Below are 27,723 nucleotides of genomic sequence, written 5' to 3' on the forward strand. Positions count from 1 at the left end.
AAATCTCTAATAATTAGAGAAATGCAAATCAAAACAACTCTGAGGTATCACCTCACACCTAGCAGATTGGCTAAAATGAAAGAAGGGGAGAGTAATGAATGTTGGAGGGGATGTGGTAAAATCGGGACATTGATGCATTGCTGGTGGAGTTGTGAAATGATCCAGCCATTCTGGCTGGCAATTTGGAATTATGCCCAAAGGACTATAAAAGACAGCCTGCCCTTTGATCCAGCCATACCATTGCTGGGTTTGTACCCCAAACAGATCATAGATAAACAGACTTGTACGAAAATATTTATAGCTGCGCTTTTTGTAGTGGCAAAAAACTGGAAAATGAGGTGATGTCCTTCAATTGGGGAATGGCTGAACAAACTGTGGTATATGCGGGTGATGGAATACTATTGTGCTAAAAGGAGTAATAAACTGGAGGAATTCCATGCAAATTGGAGAGACCTCCAGGAAGTGATGCAGAGTGAAAGGAGCAGAGCCAGAAGAACATTGTACACAGAGACTGATATACTATGGTAAAATCAAATGTAATGGGCTCCTGTACCAGCAGCACTGCAATGACACAAGACAGCTCTGAGGGATTTATGGTAAAGATGCTACCCACATTCAGAGGAAGGACTGCAGGAGAGGAAACATATAAGATAAACAATTGCTTGAATGCATGGGCTGAGGTGGACATGAATGGGAAATAGACCCTGAACAAGGACACATGTTACAACCAGTGGAAATGTGCGTTGGCCATGGGTGGGGGGAGAGCGGGGGTGAAGGGGAAAGTAGGGGCATAAAGTATGTAAACAGATTAAAAACGAATATTAATAAATGTCTAATAAAAAAAAACTCTTGCAAATACAAGACATTTGTATTCTCTCAGGTTTATCTAATCACATGGACTGCAACAGAAGTCTACAAATCCTTTGATCATGTTAGCAGACCTACCCAACTGCTCTTATTTATTAGTAAGTCATTGTGTACAGCACTCATCAGTAATGAGAATATTCTTTCTAGTAAAGGTAGAATCTGACAGAAATGAGTCCAAGAGAAGACTTCAGGCAGAACTCAAAGAAAGGGATGATTGTTTTGTCTCTGATCCTGCCTCTGTAGAGAGGCATTGAAGGAGATGAGGACTCCCAGGTTACAGTGGGCTCCCAGGACATCTTGAGACAAAAGTCTGGCTGTCACAAACCCAGCCCAGTGATACTTCCTAGCATATGGCAGAATCAGTTCATTTGTGATTTTTTTTACCTAGGAAAAGGAAGGCAGGAAATGAGGGAGAAAGAAGGAAAGAAGAAAAGATGCTTCCTTGAGTAGGGCTGAGAGGATCAATTGCTTAAGTATGGTTGTCAGTAAAGTGGCAATTCTGATTTGAGCTGAGAGTTCCCAGGACTGCTCAGAGCTAGTTTTCAGAGTTTAAATGAAGGCTATGTGGAGATGGAAGGGCTGGGCATAGGACAGTCAACAGCCAACAGAGCATTACCTAGCAACTCTTGAGGAATCCAGATGATGCCTACTGGGCTCTCAAGAGATATTGGCCTGTCAACATGGTAGTAGTTGAGGTCACTTGGCAGGTGGCTCTTGGGTTTAATGTTGAATTTCTCCACTAACTGTGCAGACAGCAAAGCTACCCTTGACTAATTTGACAACTACTAATATCTCCAGGTCTCCTGAGAACCTTAGCTTTTTCTTATCTAAATACAGCTGGGATTAGGAACAGACCTAGTACGAAGAACCAGAAATGCTCTGAATTGAATCAGAACTTGTTTTTGACTGATTTCCTTCCCTTGCCTGCCCAACCTATTCTGTTCTCCATCCCTCTCCCTTCCCAACAACCAGACATTTAATCTATTCCCACAGAAAAACATATGCATTCCCCAATAGATAAGAGGTCAAGGGATATGAACTGTTTTCAAAATATTTATAAACTACAAATGAACACATGAAAATATGTTCCCAGTCACTTATTGTAAATTCATATAAATTATCCACATAATTTATATATGAAGAGGGCAGCTAGGTGGCTCACTGGATAGAGCTTCATATACATTAACAGATTTTAAAAGATAGGAACAATAAAATGTTCAAACATCTATTTGGGAGACATATACTTATCCACTCTTTGTGGAGTGGCCCAAGCATTCTAGATTCCAATTTGGAACTGAGTAAGAAAACTCGCTAAATTATCCCATTACTGGACCTATATACTCCAAGGAAGAAAAAGAACAAAAAGGAAAATGATTAATTTTTATGGGGCAGCCAGGTGGCTCAGTAGAGAGTCAGGCCCAGATTCATGAGGTCTGGGTTCAAATCTGGCCCCAGACACCTCTTAACTATGTGACCCTGAACCAGTCACTTAACCCCAACTGCCTCGCCCCAACCAATCTCCTGCCTTGGAAATGACATTTAAAATGGCGATTCTAAGACAAAAGGAAAAGGATTAAAAGAGAAATTCAGAAAAACATGAAAAGAGTTGAACAAAATGATTCAAAAAGGGCAGGTAGGTAGAACAATGGATGGACACCATGTCTGGAGTCTGGAGTCAAGAAAACCTGGTTTCAAATCTGGCCTCAACACTTCCTAATTGTGTAAGTCTGGGCCAAGTCATTTTTAACCTCAGCCCTTGCTGCTCTTCTGTCTTAGAAATGATATTAAAATAGAAGGTATGGGTTTAAAAAAAAAGAAAAGAGGAAAAACAAACAGAAACCTGGGAACGATACACATAAAGATGATAACACAATAAATAGAAAGATCACTTTTAGTGACACTTGAACTCTGAGTAACAGAAAAACCAATGGAAACTTGTTCCTATTTAAAAGAATGGCAAAATATTCTTCCTTCCTTATAGCAGAGGTTGGACTGTTAAGAGAAAATATTTTATATGTCATCAGATAGGGCTTCTGCATATATATTTTGCTTGATTGTTTTAATTTTTTTTATTTTTAAATAAACCCTTACCTTCTTTCTTGGAATCAATACTATGTACTGGTTCCAAGGCAGAAGAAAGGTAAGAGCTAGGCAATGGGGTTAATTGACTTGCCCAGGGTCACATAGCTAGAAAGTGTCTGAGGTTACATTTGTATCTCTAGTATCTCAGTATCTCTAAATCTCATTCTCTATCCATTGAGCCACCTAGCTGCCTTCTGCTTAATTGTTTTTGACATGAGGGGATGTTCAAGCTTAAAGGGAGAAATGACTGTGTTATAAAAATGAAAGATATCAACAAAACATTTTTTTAATGAAGAATACATGACCCCATTAGACTGAAATTTCTTCTTCCTTCAAATGGCACTGGTTTTTATTTTATCCCAATGAAAGCCCAATGAGGAAAATAATATCTTTCCCTTAGTTAATGGACGGGAAAGCAGAAGGCACAATGAGGCCAAATAACTCAGCCTAAGTAATATATCTAAAACTAGGCTCAAAATTTAGATCTGGGTCTCAAACTTCAACTTGGATGGACTGACTTAAGCAGTTTTCTCTGAAATCTTGGTGAAAAGAAGTTACATGAGTAGCCAAAATTATTACATCATTGAAATGTCCCTTGAGACAGAACCCTTACAACTGAAGTAACAGAGCTGACACAGATGATTCTGTCTTACAATATATAGACTAGTAAATATTTATATCCCTGCTGACAGCTCTTAAAGAGGAATAAGATAGAGAAAAATGGAACAAGGTGCATATTCTAAGGAGCATGTGTCTTTCTGAGCTCACACACTAGCTCTCAGTAGCATGTGATCAGCACCACTGAATTGTCTACATATTCACACCACAATCTCTCCTCCATCCCAGTCTCTGGAAGTCTGACATACCACAGACCAGCTGTTTGTATCACCACCTAAATTTTTTAGCTTAGGGAACGATCAGGTGGTGACAGTGTTGCAGTTAGGAATGGGAAAAGTTCTGTCCCTGAAATAGAACCCTTACCCCCTGACCACCACTTCTACAAACTTTAGTGCTTCTCAGGAGCCCCTGAAATGCTAGCACAGCTTCTACCTGCCTGTGGCTTTTTATTATACTGCTTAAGAATCCAAAGAAATGTCCCCCTCCTGATCTGTCATTAATGTTTGCTTCCTTGGTAGAGTAGGGGGAAGAAGGTGGAAAAGAGGGAAAGATTCCATCATCCTGATCCAGGGTCAGCTATTTCCATATGTGAAAAGCCAGATGATATGAAATCAAATCTATGGGAACAAAAGGGAGTGGGGTAGGAAAGACTGAGTATGGTGGTGCTTGCTGCTGAGGAGGCCAAGGGTGCTGGATCCCTTGAGTTCATGAGTTATAAGTTGCAACAGGGAGAAAGTGATCAGAAGTGTGTACCAAATATGGGACGACCTTTAGGGTGATCCTTGGAAGTGGAGGTCACTAGGTTACTGAGGAAGGAGAGTCTTGGCCCATGCTGATCAATATTGCAATCAGGCCCATGAGCCCTACTCCCTTCCAGCCTGGGATGAGAAGAAAGGAAGAAATGGAAAAAAAGGATAGAGGGAGGGGCCTTAATGATCATAGTAAGTAAGTTTTAGAAAGTATCCTATTCTAAGTCCTTATAAACAGAAAATGAAAAAAATGGAAATTGGGTTCAACATTCCACACACAGGTAATTATGAAAATCAGATTGGTGTGCCATTTTAAAAGGTCTCTACTTGTCAATAAAGAGAAGGGGAAGGGTAGAGAAATCAAGCTAATGATAGATGTGGTAGTTAAGAGACTAAGGACTAGTCATGGTTTTGCTTGAAAGAAGGAAAAAAGGGGTCACCTACTTCTCTTTTCTAATCACTTTCTAATCACTCAAAATGTGGTAAAACCAGGAAAGGAGATCAGCACTAAAATGATGGCCCAGCTTCTGTGTGATTAGATTATGGGAAAAGAAGAAGAAGAGAAGACTTGAGCTGAATAAGGTGAAGGAAATTGTGAAAATGGAGGGAAAAAGGGGGAAGTTGGGGTTTGGACTTGAAGGAAAAAATCTCTAGGATCAGATTCTACTTCTGGTTTCTGTGAGAAAAGACGAAGAAAAAGGTATAATATCCAGAAGGATCAAGTTATAAGACCCTGAACGGAGACTGATTCAAGGAAAAGAACTCAAGAAAAATAAAAATGATAAGTTAGTTAGCAAAGTAAGAAATGATAAGTAATTATTCAATCAGGTGAACTGGCCAAAACAAATAGTGGGTGAGCCTGAAAATGGAAAGAAAGTAGCTTAGAGGCTTTAACACTGTTGTTGTAATTAAGGAGGAGCCAGGGGTGCCTAATTAAGTTACTCTGAAATGTTAAAAAAGTGAAATGGTTCTAATTGACCTTTAGGAGGTAAGAGACCAAGAACAGATTTTTTTTTTTTTAAGGCTAAGAATCTAAACTAGTATGACTAGCAGAGTGAATTTTTCAGTAACTGTATAATATTTCTACTTCTACTACTGCCAAATTACTATCTATGCTGCAAATATAGATTGATCTTTCTTCCATCTGGAGAAGTTAAAAGAGTTGAAAAATGCCTTTCTGTTTTCCAAGTTGAGAGGGATGATAAACTATTCCTGAAAGGAACAGAAGCATGGCTTCTAAAAGGGGAAAAAGGTCTTGGGTGTTAAAGGAAACCGTTGACGTTTGTCAAGAGAATGGTAAAATTTTACATACAGGAGAAAGAGAAGGAATTCCAATGGAGAAAAAATGAGAATTATCTGGTGGCTACAGAGAGAACTCATTTACTAGCCAACTTAGATTTTTTAAAATTATAGAAGGATGGAAAGAGCAGGTAATAGGATTAAGACAGAAATTTGACAAAGTCCTGCAAATATGGTGTCCGAAGTTTGTGAACTTAGAATAAGCAGAGGATGGTAAAGGAAGCACAGGATGAGAAAAAAAAAATTTAAGCTTGGTTTTAGAAAAGAGGGAATCAGGAGAAAGAGCACAACTGGAGTAGATGGGGTGATAGTAATTAACAACAAAGAAGGCAGAGCTACCCAATTTTTAACTCTGATTACCTGTCCAGCAAAATGGCCTTTGCAGTGGAAATGCTAGAACAAAAATGGATACCAGGGATTTGTTGGCCAATTAGGAAGGAGACTGTAAGAGCATCTTATAGCCTTGATGAATTCAAGTCTCCTGGCCCAGATGAATTACATTCCTTGGTACTAAAAAAAATTGGTGGATATGACTAAGAAAAAATAGTTGGTGAATATCTGAAAAATCATAAAAAATAGGAGATATCAACAGAATTGAAAAAGAACAAATGCCTCAATTTTCAAAAAAGGGAAGTTCATAGAATTTGTTAACAATAGGCCAATGAACTTGACTTATTTGATTCAGGAGAAAATTTCAGAGAAGAGACTAAGTACTAACATGGCTTCAGCAAAAACAGGCCATGCCAAACTAATCCTGTTTCCTTTTTTGACAAGATTATCAAAGGAGATAAAGAATTTGTGTAAGATTTTATAGGAAAGTTTCTCTTGGTTTCAGCTAAAGTAATTATGAAACTCCTGCTCAGCCAGGAATCAACTAGCAGAACTCATTTATCTATAACATGACTAGGCAGCTTAGTAGATCCCTAGGTAACATAACTAGAAGAAATTGGAACAAAAAGAAGACTTCTGTTGACCTTTTCAAGCCAGCCTCCATATGAACTGAATCAGTAATACAGGAAGCTATTCTATAGTGTTTTTTATCAGGAATTCCTCCTGCTGTTAGAAATGTTAGTTTATACCCTTAAAGAAAAGTTATTTTTTGCTACTATGCTATGGTTCTTGTCCTGGTAACCTTATAATTTGAATCCAGGCTCTCTGGGGGCTACAGTTACTTTTAAAAAAAGTACATAAAGATAATGCTATAGAATTGATCAGAAAAGGCATTTGACAAGAAGCATCTCATAGTATTCTTGTAAGAGAATATAGAGAACTGTGGAAAAAACAATATACAACTAGATAGATTTAAAACTGATTGACCAGAGTAGTGACTAATGATGTGCCGTCAACTTGGCAAAAGGTTTCCACTGGAGCCCAGTGATCTAGGCTGATCCTTGTCTATCTTGGATAAAAGCACAGATGACATGCTTATCAAATCTGCAGATGACACAAGCAAGAAATGATAACCCTCATGCTGGATGATAGGGATCAGATCCAATGATAGCTTAATAGGCTAGATGGCTAGACTAGAATTGAACAGATCAAATTTCACACCTGAGTTGAAAAAAAAACAACTCAGCTGTGCAGGTACAAGATGAGAGGAGCATAGTTAATTGGCAGTTTTAAGATCAGTTTTGCTGGACTGTAAACTTGACATACTGATGATTTTCAGTATGATATGGCAGCCAAAATAAAGCTAATTCACTACTGTTTTGTACTAAAAGGAACAAAACTTCTGGGAACAAAAGAGTTGAGAATCCCTCTGCCCTCTGCCCTGTTCATTTGGAGTACTGTATTCAGTTTTAGACATCACAATTTAAGATTAGTGATTGCCAGGCATTGGTACTGAACCATTGCAATCCCAATCCCTGCTACTGAGGAGGCTGAGACTGGTAGTTTGATTAAGATCAGGAGTTCTGAGCTGCAGGGTACTAAGTCAATTTGGTATCCAATATGGTGAACCCCCCAAGGGTAGGGTGATAATTGCAAGCTGGCCCAGATCAGAAACAGAGCAGATCAAAGCTCTTCTTGAGTCTATCGGCAGTGGGATCAGATTTGTGAATGGCCACTGCACTTCCATCCTGGAGACAAAGATAGACCCAGTCTCAAAACCCCCCAACAGTATTTAGAAGTTGAAGAGTATTCAGATGAGAGCAATGACTATGATGAAGAGCTTTGAGCCTATTTTACATAAGGGATAGTTGAAGTCACGGGATTTTGAGACTGGAAAAGAAAAGGGCTCAGGGTTTAATGATAGCTGTATTGAAGTACATAAAGGGTTATCAAGTAAAAAGATGGATATGGGGCAGTTAAGTAGCACAATGGTTAGAATGCCAGGTCTGGAGATAGAAGGACCTGAGTTCAAATCTGATCTCAGATACTTCCTAGCTATGTGACCCTGGGCAAGTCACTTAATTCCCATGGCTGAGCCTTTGCCCTTCTGTCTTAAGAGTTGTTACTAAGGCAGAAAGTAAGAATTAGAAAAAAGAGGGATTAGATTTGTTCTGTTCAGCCCCTGAAGGAAGAACCAGGAATAATGGGTAGACGTTACAATGAAACAAATTTAGATTTGGAGTAAGAAAAAATCTAATAATTCCAAAAAGATAATGGGTTTCTTCTCAATGAAGGTTTTCTAGCAGAAGCTGAATAGCCACTTGACAGACATATAATAATAGATATTCCTTTTTGAGCATGGATCATTTTAAGACCACCAAGATCCTTTCCCTTTCTAAAATTCTGTGATTCTGTAAAGATCTTTTAAAATTATGTCACCTCCCCAATCCCATCATACCCATTCTACTTAAGAGGAGGAAGAATTCCTTAAGTGGCTGCTTGGCATTTCCCTGAATTAGAGAGAACTAGCCCAGCTCTATCTCAAATTGAGAATAGTTGAGTGGCACTCACACTGCTGAGCTTCCTGAGCAATCAACAGCTCTCAGGATAACAAGAAAGGAGGGTTAGGTAGAAAGGCTAGTACCTATGCCAAGACAATTATAATGCAGTAATAGCCACCAAAAACTGTTTTTACCTAATATCAGGCTTGTGGGCTAGTGAGCCCACATAATCAACCTTCACAAATCATAATTATCTCCTCAAATTGCTAGCCACTAGGTGCAACCCCAATGGTTGTAGGAGTAGAAAAGCCATTACTACCTCCTAGCTCCACAGATGCACAATAGTAAAAGGTCAGAGCTGGCAGAGGATTCTGACTCTCCAAATTCCAGTGTTCTTTCCACTACATCATCCTCCATAGGTTATCCCAGAGATATCCTGGTACTAGCAAACTCTTCATCGTACTCCATATCACAGGCAAAGTGGTCACTCCTTCGATATTTCCTGCTTTAAACTGAAACTTAAGGGTGAAATTTGCCAGTCTAGGTCCCTACTTATTTGTATGCCACCATTAAAATCCTTGCTTGCTTGTGGTGCCTTGTCAGAGGCTCTATAATGCAGGCCAACAGAGTTAATGACTCAGGCAATACCAGTTGATGTGAATGGATACCTTAACTTTGTTGACACAACTCACATACACACACTAAACACTGCAAAGGGGTGGATGCTATAGAATTCATTTTGGAACAAAAATAGCAGCTGACATTTATATTTTCAAATACAAAGTACTTTGCACACATTATCACAATTGATCAGTTCAAGAAAAGGTATTGTAATTATCTAGGAAAGGGAAAGATATAAGAGAAAATCTAGGTAATGTGAAAATAAAAGATAAAAATCTATTAAAAAAAATCTCTGTAAAGGGTCAAAGTCATCTCTTTCATGTTATTTAGGCCTGATGACAATTCAATTCAATGTGCTCTTATTAATCACCTGCTTTGTTAAAGGTAATATCGTGGGCACTGAGGATAAAAATGCAAATTGATGAGTTCTGGTCCTCAAGGATCATCTATTACACAGTAAGGTCCAATCTGTCCTTGTGTCCACAATTCCCAAGAAATAGGGAACAGTAGTAGCAGTAAGGATAAAGCTACAATACAACTCTTATGGTCCCTAGGGAAAAATTGAATTGTCGAGGGAGCAGAGATTACTTGCTACTAAGGATACTACTACCTTCTGTGCTATGAGAAAACAGAGGGAGGTTTAGATCCTCCAGAACTGTCAATTTGGCACTCAACCAAATTCACTTGGAAAAATCGCTTTCACAACCTCCTCCCCTCAACCTGTTTCTCTGTCTAGAATGAAATAAAACAGATGCAACCAAGAATGTGAACAAAAGTCAGGGTAAGCCAGTGCTATGGGCCTTGGAACCTGGTGACTTGGTTCCATCGCCAATAGTCACTTCATGTTTTGACAGCATAAATATATTTCTTGAATCATTCTTTCATGAGGAAAAAAATGGAAACATCCGATTTCCCTGGATGACTACTATCTAATTTTTCAAAGGCACAATACTTATGGCATGTTCATCTGTTAAGTCAGGTAATCACTTCAGTGGCTCCTTGACCTTCCTTCACTCCAAATTTCTTAATTATATTTCCCCAGGGAGAGCGGAGAGGGGTGGGAATGCTTGGATCTGGAGTTGGAGAGGAGGGAGAGAAGTCAGGTGCCCAAAACACAGGATCCCTGCAGAGAGAAGCTGCAGAGCCAGAGCTAACTCCGCCCCTTTCAGGCTGACGTCTGACCTCGAAATAGATACGGAAGAACAGAATAGGATTCTTTCCCAGCACTAAATAACCTTGGAGGTATGGAACATCTTAGTTTCCTCTTAGATTAGAATGGCTTATTAACAATCTCCATCAGATTAAATTTTAAGAAATTACACTAACCAACCTATCAGCTCCCCATTAGAAGGACACAGTGAGATACTCTTTCAATGGGCTCAAGCTATAGTTCTGCCTGAGTTGATATTTTGAAATGTCTTTATCCCTCTGCCCCAATCCATTTGGTTTGACTATAAAGCAGGTAGAAAAGGCAGCAAGCAATAGGGGACAAAGAACAATGAGGTTACCCATTAGCCTGAAGTAACAAAAGTCAACCATTGTCAAATATTTACTGCTGGGATAATTCCTGCATCAGCATTGTCTGTCTCATGCCAGACAAGACTTAAGATGACTTGTGAATTTTGGACTACTTTCTTCTTTGGAATGAATTTACTGCACAAGGGAAAGCAAACCCCTGACCAATGCTTTGTTCCTGGATATAATTCACTGTGGGTGATGCCTACTCATACTGGAGAAGTATCTCTGCGGGGGTGGATGGGAGGTGGGGGAGTTGTTGCTCAGATGTTTGCTTTGACAGGTGCTAAAAGTTTAGGGCTTACCTCTAACAAGCCGAATAGGGAGGCATGTAAGTTCATTTGTCTCAGTTTACTTATTTCCAGATAGAAATGGGAAAACTCATCAATCCTTTGCCTCCATGTAGTTTTATACCTACCCATCCCCAGAGAGTCACGTTATCTTATTGGTTAAAAGTTTTCATAGAAATATTCTGTTACCAATAAACATTCAATCAATAAGCATTTATTAGGCACCTGTTATATATTATTATGTCTCCTAATCCTTGTAGAAAGGAAGTTTTTCCTTATATGTTAATTAAATCTACTTTGTTGTAATTTATGCTTGTTCTATTCTACTGCACATTTGGCAGACACACAGAACATCTATTCAGCATCACACTATATAATATCCCTTCATATATGGTGTCTTTCTTTTTTCAAGGTAGAAGAGTGGTAAGGGTAGGCAATGGGGGTCAAGTGACTTGTCCAGGGTCACACAGCTGGGAAGTGTCTGAGGCCAGACTTGAACCTAGGACCTCCCGTCTCTAGGTCTGGCTCTCAATCCACTGAGCTACCCAGCTGTCCCCCATATATGGTGTCTTTCAATCCCATGCTTACACTAATTAACAAATTATGAACATGCACCCAACTGCTCAGATGGGCTAAATGCTCACACCTTTGTCCAATGTATTTTCTTTTCTTTTTTAAAAAACTCTTACTGGGGGCAGCTGGGTAGCTCAGTGGAGTGAGAGTCAGGCCTAGAGACAGGAGGTCCTAGGTTCAAACCCGGCCTCAGCCACTTCCCAGCTGTGTGACCCTGGGCAAGTCACTTGACCCCCATTGCCCACCCTTACCACTCTTCCACCTATGAGACAATACACCAAAGTACAAGGGTTAAAAAACAAAAACAAAAAAAACTCTTACCTTCTGTCTTAATTTCAATTTTAAGGCAGAAGAGTGGCAAGAGGTAGGCAACTGGGGTTAAGTGATTTGCCCAGGGTCATACAGATAGGACAGATTTGAACCTAGGCCCTCCCAACTCCAGGTCTGGCACTCAAGCCACTGTACCACCTTGATGCTCCTCCAGTGTATTTTCTTTTTTTTCTTTTTCTTAAAAACCCTTACCTTCTATCTTAGACTCAATACTGGGTATTGGTTCTAAGGCAAAAGAGTGGTAAGGGCTAGCAATGGGGGTTAAGTGACTTGCTCATGGTCACACAGCTGGGAAGTGTCTGAGGTCAGATTTGAACCTAGGACCTCCCATCTCTAGGCCTGGTTCTCAATTCACTGAGCCACCCAGCTGCCCCCTCCAATGTATTTTCTTGTAATTTTTAACTTCTTTCTTTGATACTTACTCAATTGGCTAAACTCAACAAACATGTATTAGGTTTATTACTCCTACTATGTAAGAGCACTAAACAAAACAATCCTTGACCCAGTAGCTAATGCTGGCACATATTTAACATAAGCATATGATGTATCCAGGGCTCAACATAATACCTGGCATACAGTAATCAATGCTAACTGATTTAGTACTTCATGACTTCAAATGCTTTTCATAGAGGATATTCTCATTTAATAACATATTTCTGCTCTATAGCCTAATGGAATAGCACTTCTGATTAGAAAGGATATAAACACTGTATTTGAGTCTTATTTGAGAACAAACTTTGTCTTTAAAATAATATCACAAGGGCCCTGGGAATAGAGAACAAAACTTAGTAATTTTTACGTCCTGTGCTTCAGGAATAAATAGCAATACTAGCTCAGATATACAGCTAGAGTGGGTTTATGGTGTGGAAAAGCCAAGTTTAGTCCTATGTCCAGAAATGAGATTTTCCAGAAACAAAAGGAAATTAAAAAAAACACATACTTTTTTTCCCATATACAAGTAGTAATCATTTTTGACAATTGTTTTCTGACATTCTGTGATTCAGATTTGCTCTCTCCCTCCCTCCTGCTCCAAGGTGGTAAATAGTCGGACAGAGGTAATACCAGTGTTTTAAGCAATACATAGTCTTCATGACAGAAGACATATCATAAAAAACTCATGTAAGGAATGAAATGAAATATAAAATGAAGTTTTGAATATAAGGATGGCTCAGGTTTCAGTGTTTTAAGGGTGTATGTGTGTGTGTGTTCTAAGAACAAATCTGGACACTTCCCAGCCATGTGACCCTGGGCAAGTCACTTGACCCCCATTGCCTAGCCCTTACCACTCTTCTGCCTTGGAACCAATACACAGTATTGACTCTAAGATGGAAGGTAAGGGTTTAAAAAAAAAAAAAAAGGAACAAATCTGGAAAAGCGGGAAAATGATTTGTATTCTTTTAGAAAACAGGTGCAATAACATGACAAACATGGACATGGTATGATAATATATCTACAACCTATATCAGTGATGGTAAACCTATGGAATGGGTGCCAAAGATGGCACACAGAACACTCTCTATGGGCACACATAGCCGCCCCCTCCTCCTAGTTCATTACTAGAAAGGCAGAGGGACTGGGACAGAGCTGCTCCTCTCCACCAGAGCCTGACAACATTTTTTATCACCTGCCCGGGAGCTCACAGGGGATAAGGTGGGCGGCTCACAGCAGAAGAGCTGGAGGGGAGTGGAGCACTTAGGCCACTCCCTTCCCCCTCTTCACCTGCACTGAGGACATTCCTCACTTCACCCACCCAGCAACCCAATGAGAGCGGTTCCTCCCTCCCCTGTGTAGGTTAAGGGAAGGAGAGCAGGATGCACCCAGCACTCAGTGAGGAGGAAGAGCATGGTACTCAGTTTGGGGTGGTGGGGGTGGAGGCGGGGCCCAGCACACTGTCTCTAAAAGGTTTGCTATCACTCACCTATCTCATATTACCTGCTTTCTTGGGGAGGGAGCAAAGTGGAAGGGAGAGAGAGAATATGGATATGTAGAATGTCAGGAGACAATTAAAAATTGTGTCAAAATAATCAGGAAAAAATAATTTTTTTTTAAAGAAAATAGGTACAAGTCAGATATCAGTAATACCCTAGGAGAGAGAAATTTTGGGTTTTACTCCTGATTTCCAGGCTTGTACAGTGGGGGAGGCTCAGGGTAAGACTGAAAAGTAAAAAGGGTCCTGGAAAAAACATGATACAGAAGGTTCCCAGCAGGGACAAACATTCCCCATAGAGAGAAATTTGGAGGCAGATCAACTAAATTGGTCTGTCCATGTGTGGTGGGTATATATAACAAACTTCATATTGCTTTCCTGGTTCTGCTATGCCTAAACTATTATTTCTTCATTGGACTATATAAGAGGTCACAATCCAAATCCTGTTTGGGCTTTTTCAACTATGAGAGTTAAACTTTGGTTATTTTATACCTTTGCCAGAAATAGCCACTCCCCTTCTCCCACAAAAAGCCACAAGTTCATCTCCCTTTTTATATAATAGATGTGTTCTGGAATTTTATGAGAATTAAGTTTTTTTTTAAAAATTATTTTAGATGCATAAGGAAAACACTAATCCTTTTATGAAGGAAAGAATTATTTTCTAATATCAAATAATCACCTAATTTTTATTTTTTAAGTTTGGAATTCGCCTACTCTGCTGGTGGAATGTCATCAAATTCAGAAGTGGCCAACTAACCCCACCAGAATGAGGCAAAGGTGGGTTAGCCTGGTTATGCAAAGGAAAAATCATACTGGGGTAAAGGGCAGAGGAAGGAAGGAAGACAAAGTAGAAAGGTCCCTTATGATTCACTTTGTTATATGAGAAGAGGGTAGAAGATTGGAGGCTGAAGAAACAGTAATTTTTAAAGAAAGTAAAGAAAAGAAGAGAGTATAATAGGGGAATGGAGAAATACATGCCTTTCTCTAGACTGGCACACTAGCATCAGCCATTTAAAGATAAGACAAGTGTACCTGATGGAAAACAGTCTTGATGCCAGACAGCAGAACCCATGTTCCTGAAACCTGTATTAAAAATAAAAACAATCCAGAACAGCAAGGTAGCACAATGGATGGAGTGCTAAGTCTGGAGTTGGGAGGACCTGGGTTCAAATCTGGCCTCAGGTACTTCTGGCTGTGTGACCCTGGGCAAGTCGCTTAACCCCAATTGCCTAGCCATTATTGCTCTTCTGTCTTAGAATTTAATTAATACTAAGATAGAAGGTAAGGGCTTAAAAAATAAAATAAAAATAATTCTCTCAAATAGTTGGACCAGAAAGCTTGGGAAAACAGGCAGAAAGGGAAACATAGTTACTGAAGATGGAGAACCAGTGGTAGACTACACAGCAGGTAGATGCACACTCCCTAGGGTGGTAAGGGTCTTGAGGCAGTACCTATTGCACATACAGAAGAGGCATCAGAGGAATGAATGGTATGAGAGTAATGCACACACATATCACTGGGGCTCAAACTGAACCAACAGTTCTGCTGACTGGACAAAGACACAAGTTCACAAAATTCCTTGGCAGGAACCTATAGAACAATTCCAAGGCTGAGAACGAGAGATTTGGTAATCTGAACTTTACTAGGAAAAGGGAGGGAAAAAATGGGGGTGGAGGTAGTGGATAGAGAAGCTAACAAGAAACTTTTTCTCATTAGAAATGGACAGACCACTCCTAGCAAAAAAGTTAAAAAACAAAGCAACTATATTCCTGTCTCTGTTATTGAACTGTTATTGCCCCTGAAAAGGGAACCTTAGTTAAATGCTTCAAAGTCAATCATTTTAATCCAAGCTTTTATGAATGCTTGGAGATGTGGCTTCCCCGCTTTGGATAGCAAGTGAGCATGTTGGTAGCCTGCAAGAAAACTTCTTGTCCCTAAGATCCAGACTCATGGAAAGAGAAAGGTGTTCAAGGTTCAACAAATCTGATTTCAAGCTGCATCTTGGATCAGTACACCAGTCCAGATGCTCATAATAATATGCTTTGAACCCTGTGGTTGGCAGGAAACAGAAAACCACCAGGGACTAAAGAGCTACCAAAAATAAAAACCCTCAGAAATTCCCAGCCATGGCACACAAAGTTTGATCAGTTACAACTTCCATTTTCACTCTCCTTTTCTTCTACTAGGAAGAACTTTTCTGGACTCTCTGGAAAATGGGCATAAGCAAACTGACAGAAAACTGAATGGTACTGCATGGGAAGAAGGGGAAAAAATGAAGTGGTGACAGGCAATACCAGATACATTAACTTTTCTGCTTCAGACCCTGTTAGCAACACCTTCCAGTTCAATCTAAAGTTTCCACCCATCACAAACTTTCTATTTAAGAAAAAATACTCAGGGGGTTGCTAGGTGGCTTAGCCAGGTCTAGAGACAAGAGGTTCTGAGTTCAATTCTAGCCTCAGACACTTCCTAGCTGTATGACTCCGGGCAAGTCACTTAACCCTCATTTCCTAGCCCTTATTGCTCTTCTGCCTTGGAACCAACACACAGTATTGATTCTAAGACAGAAGGGAGGGAAGGAGGGAAGGAAGGGAAAGAGGAAAGGAAGAAATGGAAGGAAAGAAGGAGGGAGGGAAGGAAGAAAGAATATACTCAGGCTTTGTCTCAGACTGTAAACATTTTCATTTGAGTTGAGTGTGAGTAAGAGTCAGGAGCTTGAAGAAAAATGCAAATTGATAACCATTCTATAACTCTGGAGTGAATAACTAAAGTTCTAATTAAGCCTAAGGGATTTTGAAGATAAGAGTTGTCAGAAAATTCTCAATGATGAACCAATCAATACAAAATATAATTCCTATTTAATGGATTGTATTCCACAGAATAGTGAATAAGGGGCCCAAGTTTCAAACTAGAGAGCTAGTCTCTCCTAGCCATCAGCTTTAGTAACACAGTGACAGTTACATCCTTTACCTATAAGTTTCCTGGCTAGCTCTATAGCTTAGCTTTCTTCATCCAACTTGGCCTCATTTCACTAATTTTCCATGTCTTATGAAATCACTACTATACTTTGCATGCACCCTGAAAAACCTGTTACTTGTCTCATTTCTCTTGACTGGTCCTAAAGGCCTCTAGGACCCCTTCTGCTCCTAAATTAGTAAGAATATTCAATTGAAGGCAGCTGTGACCCACTTATTAGCAGATGCCATAGCCCCAGGACACAGCGGCTGAGACGGTGAACACTGAGAGAAGTGTCCTCTGTAGCAGTGGCAAGGGAAGGCAAATGTCCTTGCAAGTCATGTTCCATTCCAAGTAGGACTGCACTGCCCAAAAAGACCACGCCACTATCCAGAAAGCATGGGTTAGGCAAGGAAAGGAGAGAGAGAGAATCAGTCATATGGGTAAGCAAGCTATAGAGATTACTGAATTGATACCATCCTTAAAACCTGTCCTCAAATGGCCAAGTCCTACTTCCAGGCAGCTAGAAGCTATATGTATTTCACCTTACTTAAAGAAACTTGGATTATAAGGCCTGAGATTATTAGGTAAAGCAAGTCCTTAAGAGAAGGAAAAAAATCTAAGCTTAAGGCTGATCTCTGTCCTGAGGTTACAAGCTTCTCTCCCCTAAAAAGGCCATTTTTCTTTCAAGGTACCATTTCTATAGAATATTTTCTAAAAAATGATTTGGATATTTTTATCTGTTATGAAAATCCTGTGGAAGGCACTTTATTAGGTGTTTTATGCATTCAAGGGAGGACCAGACTGGCAAAAAAGAAAGGGCTCAAAGGTGGAAAAAAATCAGTGAAGACCCAAAAGGAACCCAAACGTAACATTCTAACATATCCATGAATTCTCTAAAGACAACCTTCCACACCTCCTCCACACTCCTACCCTCAAAGTAAGACATCCCATTCCTTATTAGTTAAGGAATAGCTATCCAGAAGAGAACCTTAGAGAAAGTACACACCCTGGATATAGGCAACACCTGGGCAAAAGCTATAACTGAGTTCTGGAAGGCTAAACCCTGTAATCTGAGTCCTGTGTTTCCCAAGACTTCAGGACTGCCCTGTCTAGTTTCTGAGCTCTAAGGAGCATGGTAAGCTGGGGGTGACCTTGTCACTTCTCAAAGAGAGCCAATAAATGCACCCCACTCATTGCCTCTACTTTACAATCAGGTTTCCAACCAAGCTAAGCTCCGCTCTGCCATCTGCGCTCCCAGCTCTTCTTGGCTAGTACCCGCTGAGCTGCCTGTGATCTAGTAGCATCTGTTCACCTGTAAGTGTTGCATACCACATCTTTTCCAACGGTGATGGGTTTGCAGTACCTAGAGACTCCCCACTTACCCTTATAGATTCTTATAGGGATTCTCTTTGACACTCCTCATGAGGAGGGAATGATATAGCCTGGATCCTAGGCAGGAGATGGGACTGATGGAAAGGGAAACAACAGCAATATGAGAAAGGAGAATGAAATCACTTAGTACTCTCCTGGGACAGAGCAAAATGACATCTGTCATACTATCAAGGTACTCAGGGCAAACTGATAACTGAAGGAAACTTTTACAATGCTATAGCTTCAGTGACATACACAGGTTTTGTGCTGAACATAAAAGAAGGAAATGCTAAAATCTGACTTTTTTTGTTCAATGAGACCCTATAGGAGACTCCTTAAACTCTTTCTCAAGTTTAGAGACAAGGTTGTCCATTTGGAGGGAGATGACATTTAATACTTATCTATTTAAAGCACAAAGAAGAAGATAAGATAGGTAGCAAGGACACAAGGAGTCAAGATTTCAAATCTGATCTTACTGATAAGTCACATTGGCAGTAATTATGGGGCCTAGACTGCTCTTGGTTCCAGCTGTGGCTGGCATTCTAGGATGCCCTTTAAAGTGGAAGCATTCAAATGACTCATGGACCCCTTTGGAATCACAGCATCCTTGCCTTGTGGCTACTCTAAGGAAGGATAATAGGGAGAAACTGACTCATATTAGATCCATTAGGAACCACAGATGTAAAAGACCAACATATCACATATCAGCTCAAGAATCCCAAAGCACCAACAGAACCCCAGAAGCCTCTATTTTTAAAGCCAAATGATCTAAGCATTTAGCAGGTCTAAGAGAAAAGAGTGAAGTTCCAGTCTATGGAAGTCAGTGGCTTCTGTAAAACTGCAAAAAATGTTGAGAAAACCACTAGAAGTTGCAGCCCTTCAAAAGCAAGCTACTTTTAGTTAACAGCAATCAAGAAGCTACATAGGCAGGTATCTGTCAAGAGAGGACCTTAATATTCCTAAATATGTTTATTCTGGGTGAGTTTTCAGTGTAGTTTCAGAAAATAGCAGATATCATTTTTAGAGGCTTTTTGGACATTACATAACAAAATGTGATCTTTTGAGTCTTTGTCCTCCACAGAACATTTGTCCTAGAATTGAAATGTTAGCAATGATTGTTATTAAGCTTTGAAAAGACTTTTTTTTTAAAGGACATATCCAGAGGAGGCAGGAGTTTCTGGTTAATTTGAGGGGCAAGTGTTTACATAGAATATATGATTTGGAGGAGTGGTTAGCCATTTGGTTTGTACTGCTTTTCTGAAAATTAGACTATCCAAGACTCTTAAGGACCAATAGCAGTTACTAGAAGAAATGTATATTTCTCTGTCCTTAAAAAGACTATGTGCATCATACCACCCTTGTCTCATAATCAGGAGAAGCTATTTGATGTTATTGGACCCTCTGACCACAGAGCTCCAAATACTTTACAAGCCCTGTTAGACATACTTGGTAAGAAGAGAAGCCAGAATACAGACAGATAGAGTCACAGATGTGATGCAGGAAAGTCATTGCCAAAGAAGGTAACTAAAACCTTTGTTGACAAAAAGTAGCAGAGATTTTGGGGGATTACGCTTTATACTTTCAACATCTTGGAAATTTCTTCCAAAGTTATAAAGCGACTTCTGAAAATGAACAAAAGTTCAGCACCTTTGTTTGCTCACTCATACAAGCTTTCTTAACATTGACTAGAAGGGAGGTGGGGAAAGGGGGTGCAGAATCATACCAAAATACTCAGGAGAAAATTTAAAGTCTTTAAGAGAACCTTTAAGAGAACAAGGGGAAAGCAGCAATCAAAATGTTTTGCTTCTTTCTGACACCAACTTTCATTTCAAAAACATTTTTTGCAGGCACCAATATCAATTATCCTCATGAGTTATAGATGAAATATCTAGAAGATGAAGTCAGTAATTAATGAGTATCTGCATTCCTGAAAAGTTCCTTCTGTCTCAGTCAAAAAGTTATTGAGATTCAGTGAAGGAGCGTCCATCATGTGGAAGGTTAATAAGACTAAGCAAAGGAGCAATTTAATAAGGCAACAATATCATTTCTAAATAATTGACCAGGCAAGTAACATCAGTCAATACTCCTGGGGTTCAAAATCCTTCTTACATCTGGGTGGGTACAAAATGAGATAATATGAGGGGGAGGAAAGAAATAAGTAATCTTCCCCCCATGAATTGAAGCAAGGAAAAAAAAAACCCACCTAAGATGCTCTTCTTGTTTCTTTGTCCTCAATCTATTCTGATTTCAGTGATGTTCCTAGATCTCTTTCTTCCCAACTCTTCCCCATGTCTACACCAGTTAAGAGCTCCAGATGGCTTTGCAATAGGCCCTTACAGTTACTAATGCCTTTGCTAATTTTATCAATCAAGACGGCCGTTTTGTGAAATGCACTGCAGGATGTGTTTGGGATAATAGCATAACAGGGCCTCAGCTGTGCTGCTAACGTGGTAACTCTCCCTGCTGCTCTGTTGGGGTTAATCTGCCCACTCAGAATATCAGGAAGCAGGGTGGGGAGGAACATAAAAGGAAATATCAATTATTATCTTGGTACTAAATTCTCACCAGACCTGCAATGAATAGGTCAGAGCCACAATTCAAGTGAAAAACAAAATCCTAGCTCCAATTTGATGATAGGAAGGAGGAAAACCAGGTCATGTTACTGCTCCAGAAATGCAGATAGCAAAACAAGGTCTACCAACAGCCTATCAATATAATACTTTTAAATGTGGGATGGGGAATTGGAAAAGTAAAAAAAGAGGCCTGATTATACTTAGGACTCTTGTATCTAGATTAAAATAGCAAAGCTTGCTTGATCCAGGGATATCTCTTTTGGTTCAGGGGGTTTTGAATCAAGTTGCCAATTCTTCTGGAGTCTTAGTTCTCTTTCCCTACCTTCTACACCAAATAAGTAACCATATATCAAGTCTGCATGGAACCCAGCATATCTAAATCTATGTCACAGGCAGAGAGTACTGGGAAATAGCAAAGAATATTAATAGATGAGATGCTGCAAAAATTAAAGAGAAATATTTCTTAGTGTCACTCACAAAGAAAGCAGAGATAAATAACTGCCCCTGGTTTTGAATCTTATTAACAAAGCTCAGCTCATATACTTCCTTCTCACATCTTTTGGTACAAAGCAATCATGGATAGCGTAAAGATTAATTGTATTTGTCAAAAGGAAAAGAAAAGGTTTGGGAGATAGGCGATCTGCCTAGAGCCTGTCTGATAAAGACCAGGAAACAGGGTCAAGGATAAGACAGATCACGCCAACCTCAAAACCCTAATATACACCCGTGATCCTTTGGATATCCACTACAATGGGGTATAATGCAATTAAAACAAAAGTTCCTAGAAAATGCAATCCTCCAGCCAAAAGGTCCTTTGTTAAGTAAATAATCTCCCAAACACCATGAACCAAGTACACAGACCTGTAGTTAGTTAACAAACTGTGTACATATGAACCAAGATGCTTTGGAGCAATTATTTAACAGAACTCCAAAGTATTAACGAGTGACTATGAATGGTATAAGGTCATGTGGACACTGTTGTATGGGAAATTTTACCAGAAATTTAAGGCACTTCAAACCCTTGGGTAACTCCAAGACAACCCCCTGTTGCCTAAGGTAGAAGCATCAGCAAGAGCACTCACCAAGTAGATGCGGTAGGCGTCAATACGTCTGATGGGGCCCCAACATATGTCTGTATCATTGTACTTGGTGCTGGCTCCCACATCACAGGAGTGATTGCCAGTGGCACTGCTGGTAAAAAGAACACAATGGCAGTCTTTCTTAGCTCTCTACACTTTCACTACATCGCTTGGAGAGAACAGATCATGAATCCACCAATTAGAGTTTCTTCACCTCATTAACTGGTGGTGCTATCCTTTAGGAAACAAACTTCTTAATGAACACTGTATTTCTACAGCACCTTTCCCCAAGGATCCAGAAATCTGCCATTAGTTCAGTCATTTTTACAATAAGAAAGAGGGCATTGAATATGTCACTTTAAGACTGATGGGAAAAGGGAGGCCTAAGCAGAGAATAATTGCAAAGGAGCTGTATTATAGCTAATAATGGAATTCCTTAGAATGAACTACTTGGCCCTGTGCTTCCATCCTGAGGATCCTGAGTTAGTCCTGGGTTCATTGGCTGGCAGAGAGAACCATATGGCTAAAAGAGAGATGGGAAAAAGGGGAGGCACTTACCAGGTCACCTGCATAAGTGATAAGGGCACAGCTGCAGCATAGATAGCTAGGTCCCCATAAAGGTAGATAATGATACAAAAATAGAACAAATTGACTCCCACTGAAAGTGACAAAAAAAAAAAGAGTTAATCAGCAAACAAGCCTGAGAACTTTATAAAGTTTTAAAACAGTTCAATCTGTAGCCTTCAAGTCAGAGAACTAAGAGTCAGAAAGGATCTCAAAAGTCATCTAGCCCAATCCTATATATGAATAAGAATCCCCTCTACAACATCCCTGAACCCTTTTTAGTTCTAAAGGAAATTCTTCTCATGCTTCAAGTGCAGTACCAGAAAGGGGAAAATCCCAAAATGAAAAATACCCTAAGTTAAACCAAATGCCTAGAACTTCTCTGTTCTAGAGGCTCAAAAGAAATGTACTAATTTCTCAAAGTAAGATAGATGCTGGGTATTTGTCCCAGACCCAGTGACCTCACTAGAAAGGTAAGAGCTGCATAATTAGGGATAAGCTCCCAAATCAGGAAAATCCTAATATCAATTAGGGGTAAGAGGAGCTTGCTTAGATAATTGGCTAGGAATTGGTGGGATCTTTAAGATTAGGGTTAGCTACTTTAGGGAAAAAAGACAGCACCAACTACCACAGTTAGAATTGCTATGTCTGAAAACTATGTGGCTATTGCAGTCACAGGACACTGAGGTTGAGGGTTGGGAGTGAGGAGAAGTTCTTTACTGTGGAATTCTGAAGTCAAAGAAAAGCTAATAAAAAGACATTTATTCTTGTTCAATAAAAGCAGTTTCAATAAAAGGCTCAAAAGAAATGCCTCACTCTAAAACTCATCTAAACATGGTCCAATTCAAATCAATTAATCGAGGAGAAGAGAAGTGGGGAGGGGAGAAGAAAAGGGAGGGGGAAAACAAATGCAGAAAAAAGAGTATAGGTAATATTGGAGGAAAAAGCTAGGAAGAGAGAAAGCAATCCTACTTTTTATAAAAAGCATTTGGGAAAAAAAAAAGAAAAGAAAAAAAGCATTTGGAATTTGCAAGCTTGGAAACTACACAGTGAATAATATGTAACATCAGAGCCCCATTGGCTTGTCATCTCAGCAGCCAAATATCTTGATTAGGGTCTAATACCAGGGTTCTTAACCTTTTTTGGTTCAAGGAGCCTTCTGACAGTCTGTTGAAGTCTCTGGACTCTCAGAATAATGGTCTTTAAATGTATAAAATACTTAAGATGAAAAGGAAATTGTATTTAAGCAATTATCAAAATATTAATTAAAAAAATAAACAAGTTCATGACCACCCAGTTAAGAACCCCTGTTTCAAAGGAATAGTGTAACCAGAATGTTAAGAGCTGAAAGGAACCTCTAAAATGAGATAATTCAACTCCTTCATCTTACAAATGAGAAAACTGAGGCTCGGAAAAAGCCATGATGTCAATTAGAGTCAAGAGTCAAGGATTAGAACCCTAGTCTCCTGCTTCCTAGGCTCTTTACATTTTGTCTTATAGTGTAGTAGAAAGACCACTTAGGTGGCAATGTGGAAACTTGGGCTCTACTGGTGGTACCTGGGATAAGTGTCTATCTATTTGTAAGAACCACTAGGAAGGAAGTACCACAAAGAAAATGAAGTTGTCACACTGAACAAGGCAAAGGCAAAAGATTCAGTAAAAACAAGAGATTATTGATTGCAAAAGTAATTCTCTTGTCATGACAGCATCATAAAATTTAACCAAGTCCTAGTCGTCTAAATTAATTTGGGGAATAATTTTCAGATACTTAAAAAAATCTATTCTTTGGCAAGAAGGGCTAAATTTTACAATTAAACATCAGTCTAGTCTACAGGTATTTTCATTAGCATTCTTAATTAGCATCTCAGACATCCCTTGATTTAACATTTACAAAGGCACGTCTGGCCTAGACACAAAGATTCCAGTCTCACCCTTCTCCCCATCCTCATGGTTTCTATGACCTTTACCAGTAACAATAATTTAGCAATTCTGTGTTTTATCCAGACTTTTGTATCACAAAAATTTTCCTTTGAATTGTCCAACTGTATTGTTTCCCCTGTCTGCTACTGACATCTGCCAAGGGTTCAATGGATAATGATTTTTCCTAATAAAATAACTTAAGCTGGACCACCAGCATGAGCACTCTTCCTAAACTTCATTCTGGCTCCTCATCTTTCTGTAATTTCTACTGCTTCATGTCAGTTGCTCCTCCCCAGCCCTATCTGGGCCTGATTGAGCCGGCAGAAGCATTATTAATCAAAAAATATTTATTAAGCCCATACTAAGGGGCAGCTAAGTGGCTCAGTAGACAGAAAGGCCTCAAGATAGGAGGTTCTAGGTTCAAATCTAGCCTCAGATAATTCTTAGCTGGGCAAGTCACTTCACCCCAATTGCCCAGCCCTTACCACTTTTCTGCCTTGAAATCCATACTTAGAATTGATTCTAAGATGGAAGGTAAGAGTTAAAAAAAAAAAAAAAGCACAGACTATGGACCAGGTACTGTGCTAAGCTACCTCATTGGATAATAATTGTAAGAAGGAAAAAGCTCTGAAAAATAAGGCATCAAATACCACATAAGAACATAAAGTATTTACTTAAGATATGTTCTCAAAGGAGCAACTTCAAGCTGTTCTATCCAGATTGATTTTTGAACATTTTCAATACCACCCTTTTACCCTGTTGGCTTCTCTAAAGAGAACAGAAATAAAATAAATAAAGGAAGGACAGTTTCTTTAGATCAGTATCTTCAGGATTCCCAAGGAAGAGTCTAGGACACACTAGTTCTGGAGTGACTATTTGAAGTCAGCACTACACTCCATGACTGGAGAGGTGAATGAATAATGGTCAGGAATGCATGACACTTGAAAGGCATTAGAAGGGCAACAGTTTCTGCTTTCAGAACATAGGCCTTTCCCTGATATAACAGTGGCAGGCAAACTGTCCAAATCCACAAGGTTTCTTTTGTCTCCTGGTCATTAAGTTCTAAGGTAACAAGTACAACCTATGATCTCAGCTTGATTTTTTTACTCAGATGCCAATACTTGCTGGGAGAAGAACTCTCTCCCTCTACCCCACCCACCAATGCACTTGAGCATCAAATCTGTTTATAAACTGCTACCAAACAGGAGAGATCAATAATTTCACAATAGGGCACAAAACAAAAGAATCAATAACTTCCAGTTAAAAGACCAAATGATGGATAACCCTAGAATTTCTGATGATAAGAAATGAATATGAAACTTCCTAAAGCCTAATGTTAGTTTACTGAGAGGCAGACCCTCTTAAGAAAAATACAGAGGTGCTACCTAGGAATTAGAAACAATAGTAAAAAGGAAGGAAGGTTCTCCCTAGTGTCCAAAGATTATGCCTATGGATAATCTAGTTTATCCATGTCATGGAAAATAGACTAGTTCATAAAAATAAGCACTTGGTTTTTGGGCACTTGAAGTTTAATAAAGGCGGATTTAAAAAATAAAAATTAAGATGTTTAATGTTTTCTGCCTATTTTTATTTAAAGGAGAAAACTATGATTGAGAGGGAATTCAATGTGTATCTTTCAGGGCAAATGGTCTGAGACAGAGAATAGGAGAAGTAGTTCTAAGGAAATAAAAGCACAAAGAAGTGTGGACTAGACAGAACTATTCAGAGATTAATGATCTTGAAAAAAATATTTATATGTGAACTTTCAATAAAGTACTACTATAACATTTCACCAGAATATTGAAGTGATCCCTGGGTTTTCCAAGACTATGTCAGTAGAACACAAGATCTAGGTCCTACTAAGCTGGAAAAACTTAAAGTACAGGCCTTGTGATGACCTCTCTAGTGAAGTTTGAGAAAGACTTGTCATCAGGCTGGCCACAGGGTGATAAATCTGCATGGTGGAAGGAGTAGCCAAACAGATGAAATCACAGATCCTAGAAGAATCATTTGTGAGATTTGATCCTCCACATGCCTCTACTGTAGTCAACCAGACCACACTCCCATTGAAGGACAGGAAGCATCATCTTTAGAAAAGGAATATCTAAACAGTAGTTCAGATGCTTATAGTTCCATATGCCTAACCTAATTCCAACTGACAAAGGCATTTCAAGATTACTGTCTTCAGATAATAAAAGAAAAGAAAACAATTAGCTTCTGGAAAGTGGCAGAAAATCTTTTAGGTATAATATAGAGACAATATCATGTAATACTTTAAGGGAGAGGGGGAAGCAGAGAAATTTAGACCAAAATGATCTTCCCTTGTAGGTACAAAATACTGCTTCTGGATTGCCCTGGACCTGAGTTACATGAGTATCATCAAGCTTAAGCCAAGATACCCTTAGAGCAGATTGAGAGCAGTTATGTAGACCTAGATCTCTAATTGCGTTCCCTGTAGCAAGCCTAGTTGCAATACCAAAAGGTATTTGGGTTCCTAGCACCCTCTGCTGGGCAAATATGCTCTCACTGCAATGGGATGGAAAGGTGGCAAAAGTTAGACTTCATGAAGGAGCATCCTCAAAAACAGAAGATTATAATTTTTTTTTTTTTTGCAGGAAATCAACTTGAGGAAGCAGTGTGGTACAATGAATAGAATGTTTAGTCTGGAATCAGAACTGGGTTTAATGCCTAACCATGCCACTTGCTTGTGCAAGACCTCGGGCAGCTCTATTTTACCTCTTTGAGACTTAGTTTCCTCATTTGTAAAATGAGTGTGATGGATTAGATGACGTCTAAAGTGTCTTCCTAAACTAAATCCTTGATCCTGTGACTTATGAATGAAAGATTAGAATAGAGGCTAGGGCTGTAATTCTTCTTCTTGCTCCAAACTCTATTTAGTACCTGTGGAGAATAAAATTAGGTATCTGAAGCTGAGGTAACACTGTTCTCTCAGAAGTATTTCAGCTTTACACATGGAGTACAGATGAAGTAAAACTCTTCCTCTAACACAGAGGTCGGCAACCTTTTTGGCCTTGAGAGCCATAAACACCACATTTTTTAAAATGTAATTTCATGAGAGCTGTGCAGTGCTCACAGTGCGCGCTCCTGTAACAGCACCTGAAAAAATTTTGACTTTATGGCTCCTGCAGAAAGAGCCATACGTTGCTGACCCCTGCTCTAACATAACTCAGGCACTCAAAGGTGGTCAACTAACCCCATTATTATTGGACAAGTACCTGGGGAACAGATTAACTACAGATCCTCTAGCTACTGAGAAGAGATAGAAACCTTAGACTGATACCTTTATTGAAGAACATAGAGGCCATCTGTCCCATCTCCACACGATCTGCGATTTCAAAAATGTTAGGAGATCCATGTCTTTCTGCAGTTTAGAGGCAAAAAAAGTAAAGGTTTCAGCTCTTGTGCTTGGGAATATTTCTCTCAGGAACAGTTATTTGGCAAATTCTCTTATCAATCTGGGAGATAAAACCATCAATTGTCCCAACTCCTGAGAATTCCTCAACCTCATCTACTTAAAGCAGAACATTTCACAGGG

At 39.4% G+C, this 27,723-nt stretch overlaps 1 protein-coding gene across 1 annotated transcript in view; it reads right to left on the minus strand.

Annotated features, from left to right (window-relative positions):
* Nucleotides 1-27,723, minus strand: part of TMEM104 (transmembrane protein 104) — a 93,710-nt gene that overhangs the window by 52,878 nt on the left and 13,109 nt on the right. Inside the window, exons 6-8 of the mRNA XM_044672360.1 lie at nt 27,469-27,549; nt 22,242-22,341; nt 21,687-21,795 (exon numbers count right to left, since the gene is read on the minus strand). Coding sequence (XP_044528295.1) covers nt 21,687-21,795; nt 22,242-22,341; nt 27,469-27,549 — 290 coding nt within the window. The remainder of the gene's footprint in view (nt 1-21,686; nt 21,796-22,241; nt 22,342-27,468; nt 27,550-27,723) is intronic.

This window comes from Gracilinanus agilis, chromosome 4 (assembly GCF_016433145.1).
Source record: "Gracilinanus agilis isolate LMUSP501 chromosome 4, AgileGrace, whole genome shotgun sequence".
NCBI lineage: Eukaryota > Metazoa > Chordata > Mammalia > Didelphimorphia > Didelphidae > Gracilinanus > Gracilinanus agilis.